Raw genomic sequence first — 9,009 nt, 5'->3', positions numbered from 1 at the left:
AATGGAATTAAGAGTAAACAGTTTTGTAAATTGTTTATACACAATAATAACAATGTAAAATGTGTGAATTTTATAATTTCTGCTTTGAGCAAACTACACGTTGATAACTGATTATGATAACAGTAAGAATTTGCCTTTTTTAAAAATAAATTAGGTTTGATTAAATAGTGTGAGTGAAAGTTGTGTAATTAAGACCCGATTGCATCGTTACTTTGACTTTAAGTGAGGCTTAAAACTCTCACTTTCTCTCTTTAAAGTCGAGATGCAGAAAAAGATAGAATTTAAAGTATCATTTAAAGTCAAAGCAAGTTGGAGTGATTCACCTTCGAGGAGATGCTATTAGTGCTATTTGTGCCATTCCTTATTTTACATCTAATGAATGATAAAGATAGAATAATATAAATAGCACTAATAATATGTCTCCCCAAATTCATGCACAGTGAGAGTAGAAGCACTATGTGTTTTTGATGTTTTAAGTTAGCAATAAATTAAGAAGGCAAGGTGCTAACTATAAATAAACCAGATTGGTAGAAGGATGTAGAAATGAAGAAAGTGTGGAAGAAGTAAAATATATATAAAGTATAGAAAGATAAAATAAATATTAAAAAAGATCGGTAGTATTAGAGGTTTAAATCTCGAAAATCGCGGAGAGACATATATAAGACGAGTAAGAAAATTAATTGTAGTAAAAAAAGAAAGAGTTAAGAAAGCTATGCGAAAAAGAAAAAAAAATTAAACAAAAAGAATAGAAAATAGAAAAATAATGCAACAAGGCCGAATTTTAGTATTAAAGGATGCGAAATTTAAAATCGCGAAAGAGATAGAAATATATATAATAGGTAATAGATAAGAAAATAACACTTAAAAGAAAGAAATATAAAGAGAGTAGAAATGAGATATAATAGGTATAAATAAAAATTAGAAGCTGATGAAATTGAGGGAAAAGGATTAAGATTTTTAAGGAAAGAAAATTTGGAATAAAAAGAGATAATGGAGAGATAAGTAGAGATATATTATAAATAAAGATAGAAATAACGAGAAAATATATATATATATATCAAAATTAATACGTTAGGTATTATATTTAGAAAATAGCCAACATAAAAAAATGGATGTGAGGATAAGATAAAAAAATGTGAATCAAATTCCCTTTTTAGCTTATAATTAAAAGATAATAAAGATTCTATTTTGCATAATATAATATAAATTAAATGTAAGATATCTTAAAATATCTGAAAATACAAATGAATGATCAATGTGTTAATTTAGCAAAGTTGAGAATGTTGAATAATTCAAAATTTCTATTTATCTTCGTACATAAATGACATAGAGACTTCGTTCCGTAATTCTCTGCAAAAGTCTATAGTTCATGTTATTACTTGAATCTATCGAATATACTATAGATTTTCAGGATTCATAATAAATAACGGAATTAAAAAATACAAATTACTTTTTAGACTAAAAGAATAAACAAATTAATTACAAATTAATTTTTTGTATCTTAAATTTAGTCGGAAATAATACCTAAGCGGAGAAAACTAAATTTATTTATATTTCTTTTTCTGAATAAATTTATACATTCTGCTTTTAGTTTGTTTGATGATACAAATTTCCTGCTTTCCTTTCAATATAATATGTTTTTAAAAAGAAAAGAAATAATTTGCGTTGTATAAGTTTATACATTCAAAAGAGGACTTCAAAATAACTAAAAAAATGTTATAGACTCAATTTATACATTATCCTATATTCCTCATGTATTTATTCATGAATAGTATATGTAGGTGCGTATGCCATTAATACAGAATACATTAGTGCAGAGTTTCAGTGATTTTGATTACGTCGAAGATTGATTGTTTTCCGTCTGGTGCGCCATCATGTTAAACTGGTTGTCATATTGTTCTTCTGAATATTGTGAAGGATCGTATTCGTATTGATTTTGATCGTGCTCCATCATGTAAGTTTCCATATTTGAATCATTCACTGGATATTCTTCGTTATTTTGTAAGTCTACTTGCTGCTGATACATCTCTGCGGTTTCCATATTCGATGCAAAGTTATTTTGCATCAAGTTGCCTTGCATCTGATCGTTTCTCTTGGACGCGTCAGAATATATTTCTGACTCCTCGTCCACTATTTTTTGATCGCTCGCGGTATCGTATCCTTGATGTACCATTTGCGACGTTTGAGCACTCGATCCATTTGTATGTGGCGAGACTATTGAATCCATCGTAGCGTTATAATGAAAAGCTCCAGTACCATCGTTAGTTTCCATAGTAATTCCTTCTGGAAAGTAATCCTTGTTACTCAACATTCGTATGTACGTTTAAATTATAGATTTAAGAATTAAATAAAAATTAATACCTGCGTGACTTACAAGGCTGCCTTGTATTTTACTTGACAAGTTTTCTATGTTGCTTTGTAAGTCGGCCATTTCTTCCCTGTGATAAATGAGTAAATAATTTAACAGATATGAGGTTAAAAGTTAAATTTGACTATTAGCGGAAAATCAGTGTCACATCGAGCATAATAATATAATTGTTATTTGCATTAGGACACTCTCGCTATTACTGTGCTGATAGAGATGTTTTGGAGGTGTCAGACTTCTTTTTTGGAATTACTTTTACTTTTAGATCAACCTTAACGGTACGTTTCTTGCTCGAAGGCGAAGCAGTTTGCCCAACCGTTGTCACATCTCTTTCAACGACCCCCTCTGTCAACACAGAATAGCCCTAGATATATATAATGAGAAGTGGTGCATTCTTATCTATACTAATATTCATAATATAATAAATTCGTTCGCGTTCAATAACGAGTGTTAATATACTCTAATAAATTAAGCATTTCTTCAGATATATGACTAATCGAGAAACAACTAAACTAAGGAAACGTCTGATAGCCTGAAGCTACGTGCGTTATATCTTTTCATTCAGTTTCCGCAAGTCGGACTAAGAATATACTTGTGTTTAAGATTGTTAGCTTCCAAACGCTGTGTGAGAGATTGGCATTCGGTGGTCAATCTCGAGACGAGCTTGGCCTGATTACTCAGGGCGTCTTCTAGGCCCGCCACCGTGGCAGCTGCGAAATTTGGTTGCCTTGGTCAGCCTGTTAGCTATGTTAATTGACTTAAATCTCAATCTCCGCCTATGCTAGGCATATATAGTGTCAGGCATGCCGATTTCTCACACATATAAGGACAGTACTCTTAAGTCAAAATCATTGTCAACAAATAACACTTTTTACGGACAATATACCTAACATAGGCATACCTAGGACGATATCTTACCATGTTTAGTCTCCATGTCCATTATCATAGACGTTAATTCCTTCTCGTTTTCCAATCTAGGCGTAATTTCGCTACGATTTTCTTCAGATCGTACAATTTTACTCATACTGATCTGAAAAGGTATAAAAGATTTTATTTTATAACACTGCACATTTTGCTGAAATTCAATAATTATTTAATTTGTTAATTATCCAAAAGTTTCCGCGATTTAAATCTTCCGTACTGGAGTTAATTTAATATTGTACTGTTAAATATCAAAAATCAGCAGTGTTATGTTGTGAAAGAGTCTATCATGTATTAGTCCAAAGTATCACATCATTATTCAGAAACTTTTTGTCTATAATTTGGCAATTTTGAGATAAAAATGATGTTGAAAAAAAAATGATGTTGAAAAAACGTAAATATGCCAAATTTTATTTCTTTTTTAGTAAATCTAACGTGTTCGGTTGTCATAATGCTTAAGGAAATTTTTGAAGATAATTCTATCAAAAAAAAAATTATGAAAAAAATCCATATAAAATAAAAATAAAAATAAAAAAGTATAAAAATAAATACAGAAATTTTATTTTTTTAACTAATTACGTAAAACTTCTGAAAACTTTGATCATCATATGCTAATAATACACATGATATAATTAAGTATTGATCAGTTAAAATCATGTTCAAGATATTTACCTCCTTTTCCAAAGATGCAATTTGTTCCGACAGTCGTAGATTCTCTCGTCTACAATGCACCAAATCAGCATCCGCTCTTTCCAGACGCTGCTTGTACGAATTTATTTCTGCCTGTAATCTGCTCTGCTCTTGACGAGCCTGCCTATCGTTTCGTTCAGCCGCTAGTTTACCAGTCAAGATTTCTTGTTCCGCCGCATCTTTTTCGCTTAACGCTTGGTTCAAATCACTCTGCAAAGTTGCTAAACACGAGAATATTTTTTTGTTTGCAATTTTGCGCAAATAATTAAATCTTTTTAAAGTTTTTAATATTTATCTATATATAAATTTATTTGAGCAACATAAACTTACATAAACGTAATAATAATAGGCGCAAGAGATTAAATCTAATGATATGTATAATGCTAATATGAGCCAACACAAGATATTAACTGTGTGATATAATCAAAACTTTATTAAGCAATTACGTTTCGATCCTCGTTTCTTTTTCAATACATAAATTAATTGCAAAAACAACTAATTATAAGATCGTATTATGACTGTATTCAATCTTAACGAAAAATTGTAGACATCAAATTGAGATTTGCTATAGAATACAAATAAAATATTTTATTATCTTGACAGAAAGTCATGTCTTAAAGTAACTTAAGTCACTTTATGTAAATGTTGAATGGGAAAAACATGGTATTACTATCGTCTATTCCGTTATTGAATAAAAAATTGCTTATTATATGTGAACAAAATTAGTTAAATATTAATTATACTAGTAAAGTTATTAAGTTATCACTATTAAAGTTATTAAAACAAATTATTAAGAAGAATCAAAACTTATATAGCAAGTGATAAAAACAATGTTAACAGTTTAAACGCTCGATGGATAATGAAATGTTAAAACAGATAAAGTCACATTTGAAAAACAAAGTACGCAATCGTAATTAAGATCGACGATAATAAAATTAAAGTTAAAATTTTAAAGTTAAATTGTGTAATAAAGAGGAAGCACTATGTCTTCTTTAACCTTTTCATTATCGATCTTTGTTCTTTTTGTTCATACACAATAAAAAATTTTTAATTCAATAACGATGGTAATACCAGATTTTTCCGATTCAACATTACATATAAGTGACTTAAGTTACCTTAAGACTCTCTGTCAAGATATTTCATTTATATTCTATAGCAAATCTATCAATTTGATGTACAACTTTCCGTTTAGATTAGACACAATCATCATAATGCGATCTTACTTATAATTAATTATTTTTGCGACATTAATTTATGTACTGAAGAAGATCCGAAACGAGGATCGAAACATAATTGCGAAACAAGTAATAAAGTTGTAATTATATCGCATTAATACCTTGTATTGGCTCATATTGAAATTATATGTATCAATAACTTACATATTTTATTTTGCAACTCTTTCTTCAGATTATCCATAGCATTTTGTTTCTGAGATAATTCTCTTCTTAATTCGTTTATCTCTCGTCGCTGTTTCTCAGACTCTAATTGTGATTTGTTGGTGGTCTCCCAATAGGTTGCAATATCGGCGGTAAGTTGTTCGATTTGCTGATTGTATCGACGTTCCACTTGTTGCCTCTCCTCAGTTATGCGTCTATTCGCGTCTTGGGCTGCCTCCCGTAGCTTTTCATGCTGTCTCTCCAATTCATCTTTTAATCTTCGAATCTCCATCTCGCTCTGATTCCTCTCAAACTCGATTTCATGCCTATCGTCCATAGACCGTTTCGCTTTCTGTGTCGCTTCGGTCTCTTTATCTCGCGCGACCGACAGCAGCTTCTGCAATTCCTCTAATTTCATTTCAACCTCGTACTTGGCGCGTAAAGCCTTGTCCAATTCGGCCTTTAATTCAGCATTGCTCTCACTTGAACCACTCTCGAACAAACGTTTCAAATTTGCCTGATTCTCCTCCTGCGCCTTTCGTAACTCCAGTTTGGCTTGGGTTAATTGCGCCTCCAGTTCACTAATTCTCGACTCAAATATTATACTGGGTCCTTCTAAGGGTTTCTCGCGTTTACATTCTAATGTGTTATCAACATGGCCGCTCGTTTCTTGCTTGTGACATTCGTGATTCGCTCCACAGTGATCTTTATGATCCTGTAGAACGCACTTGGACAATGCAACTTGATTCCTGCTATGCAATGCTTCATTTTCAGCTATGACCTACGAAAAGCCATAGTAATTGAAACGATAAAAAAATTTCATTTTATTCATCATTATGCTAATAGCTAGGATACCTGAATATTCTAATATTGATTTGAAAAAAAAAATTATACCTCACGAACTTTACTCAACAGATTGATCAATTCATCTCTACAATATTGAGACTCTCGTTCCAATTGTTCGATATAATCCTCCTGCCTTTCGATGAAGGACGTTAATTCCGGAGGAATAGACTGAAGATCGGCTCTCGACAATGCTATATTACTGTATGCCTTTGACGATTGAAGAGTTTTCGAGAGAGGAAAAGTATTTAAAATTGTATTTTTAGAGAGATCCTTCCTTTGAAAATTATCGCTAATCATACTTTGATCGTCTGTATCCTCTCCAGATTCACTAATTCGGGGATTACTGCTTTTGTATATGTTCCGAACACTTCGTTGCTTTCTATAAGGAAATTGTTTTCATCTGATATTTTATCATATCCCAATAAATATTAATTAATAGTAATATAACATGAATGTTGTTATCTTTTACACTCAATAATATACTATTTCATAACATATGTGTTATATTACATTTATAAAATTTTAAATGAAATTATAACATTGATGTCCTATGATGTTTACTGGCATATATATACAAGATGAAATACGCGGAAAATAATTAAAAGTAAAAGATTTATGGAATAATTCAGGAGAGAGATAGGAAGCAAAAGGAAAACAGGGGGAGAAAGTAATATTTTAAAAGAACTTATTAAATAATATAAAACAGAAGAGATATGATTATATAGGCACAAAATTAAATTTTAATAGATCTTTTAAAATAAAAGTTTATTTAAATATTCATATAAAATTATTTCCCGCAATCCATTTTCCGAATTTTATTTATCGTAAAATGCACACTGGTGAAAAAAATTTATGAAAAACTGCATAGATTGACAAATTAGAAATTATTAATTTTTCATAATATTTGTAATGAGACGTAGAGCGGCGTTGTTTTTTTGAAAAACCTAGAATTCACTGTTAAACAACGCCTCTCATTAAGGATATTTAAAAACTAAGAATTTCTAAAATCTTGTCTTAATCTGTGTAGTTTTTTGTATCTTTTCGTAAAAATTTTTTTTTCGCTAGGGCGGTTTTATTATTTTATCTCTTTTTAAATTTATTTGCAGCATTAATAATTTAATCATTTATAAATTTTATTTGTTTGTCAACTCACATTGCGGACATTCCCGTTGGAGCGTATGATTCAGCTAACAAATATTTTAGTTTCGAAATAGCGTCCCTATATGCCAGCTCCATATAATCCGCCGGTTTCCTTTTGCTTAGATCCAACTTTGAAGATGCATTTGTTTTCCTACAAAATAATTGTTTCTTTCGCACAATTAACTAAATATTTCAGAATATTGCGGTAGATTAGCATCAATTGTCATTAAACTCATGTTAGCAGAATTTATCGATTCTCTTCTTAATCGGTAAAAACTAAACAGAATTTATGATTTCATAACCATTTAAATGGAATACGTCATTTAAATTTTAAATAAATATAAAATAGCACATTTAGCAATTATTCTGTCATCATATTCTCTTAACAAATTTTTATATTTCTACCATCGTTTGTTAACATCGATTGTCTAAATTTGTAGCAAACGTTTGCAAAATTTGTTTTCAAGAGATTTAATCATCTAACAAGGAAAGGTTCTTCACCGATTTTGTTCAACCTTGCAGCAAGGTTGACCTTAAGAGGCATCGTCAACCTTGATTTGATCCCTCTAGTGATGTCATTCAAGATCAAACCAATAACCAGTAAATACTTATTAAATCCTATCATTTTTATCTAAGACATTCTTCTAAAAAATGCACTTTCTGAGATATTAAACTGTTTCCAGATTTTTGGTATATTTTTAAATACTCATTAATCGGCTTCTAAGGCCCATTAGTGAGAACGGCTTTAGGTGTTCATTTGGTATACTCCTCTAACATCGCTGCAAGTTTGATCAAAATAGTGAAGAGCAGAATGTAATCTCTCCTTGTAAGTATATAGCCAACTAAGTAATAATGTCTAAAATGCAAGTATTTTGTGTGTGTGTGTGTGTGTGTGTGTGTGTGTGTGTGTGTGTGTGTTGTACACACGCGCGCGCGTACATATATATAATATATATTAATGAACATAATTAACTTTGGAAATTAAGTATTCCAAAAATTAAAGAATGTTTTTATATTATACTTCATAATTTTATATTTCCGTGCTAATAATATTTAGTACAGTAATATTTATCACTATTACATTACTAGACACATATATATAAGACAATCTTTCTCCTATAATAGACAAATTAATATATTCCAACTTTACCTGTTCTTCAAGCGCTTCATACGCCCGACGCAAGCAGGATCCGTGTAACTATTTATACCAGGTGATGTTTTCAATTTAGTGATGATTCTTGGAGAGAATTTTGGACGTGTCGTATTCGGATTACCGTTGGTCGCAATACTCGTCACACTGCCAGGTACAAAGGGGTGGCATTCACGGCAACTGTAGGGGCTGTTCGTCGTCAGCATTCTGAGCGCGTTCTACCCTTTATCAAGCAATTCTTCGTTTCACCCTCTCAAGAACGCACGTCAGTCGGCTGTCCGGCCAATCGATGATACGTTTCTCCCAGTCGGGAGAAGTAGACGAAGAAAATCGAACGGCACTCCAACATTGTAACTGGAGGAGCCTGGTGGTGGATCGCGTGCGATGGTACCATCCTACCTTTATAGATCCCCTTGGCGGGGACAAGTAGCACCGTACCGCCGTCGTACCACCTCCGACATGTACGCGTTTCGTGACTTATTAACTTGGGGCATACCTCGATGATAAAGCATACCTTTAGT

The 9,009-nt window shown here is 31.5% G+C and overlaps 1 protein-coding gene across 1 annotated transcript; it reads right to left on the bottom strand.

Annotated features, from left to right (window-relative positions):
- Nucleotides 1–1,788: 1,788 nt before the first annotated feature.
- Nucleotides 1,789–8,866, bottom strand: LOC108685418 (serologically defined colon cancer antigen 8 homolog). The gene is made up of 9 exons (XM_018190195.1): nucleotides 8,489–8,866; nucleotides 7,352–7,489; nucleotides 6,247–6,577; nucleotides 5,356–6,133; nucleotides 3,959–4,197; nucleotides 3,284–3,395; nucleotides 2,569–2,710; nucleotides 2,362–2,438; nucleotides 1,789–2,283 (listed from the first exon to the last, which is right to left on the bottom strand). The coding sequence occupies exons 1-9, from the start codon at nucleotides 8,692–8,694 to the stop codon at nucleotides 1,835–1,837; spliced, it is 2,472 nt and encodes an 823-aa protein (XP_018045684.1). The 5' UTR covers nucleotides 8,695–8,866; the 3' UTR covers nucleotides 1,789–1,834.
- Nucleotides 8,867–9,009: the final 143 nt, after the last annotated feature.

This window comes from Atta colombica, unplaced genomic scaffold (genome assembly GCF_001594045.1).
Source record: "Atta colombica isolate Treedump-2 unplaced genomic scaffold, Acol1.0 scaffold153, whole genome shotgun sequence".
In the NCBI taxonomy this organism is placed as follows: Eukaryota; Metazoa; Arthropoda; class Insecta; order Hymenoptera; family Formicidae; genus Atta; species Atta colombica.
The sequence above is the reverse complement of the archived record's forward strand: the minus strand, read 5'-3'. Positions and strand labels throughout refer to the sequence as shown.

Bases quoted from the DNA above. Each gene is read 5' to 3' on its own strand.
- LOC108685418 (XM_018190195.1), bottom strand. From the start codon at position 8,694: ATGCTGACGACGAACAGCCCCTACAGTTGCCGTGAATGCCACCCCTTT. The intron at 4,198-5,355 runs GTAAGTTATTGA...TCTCGTGTTTAG, and splicing joins AGAGTTGCAAAATAAAATAT to CAACTTTGCAGAGTGATTTG. The intron at 2,439-2,568 runs GTAATAGCGAGA...CATTTATCACAG, and splicing joins AAAACATCTCTATCAGCACA to GGAAGAAATGGCCGACTTAC.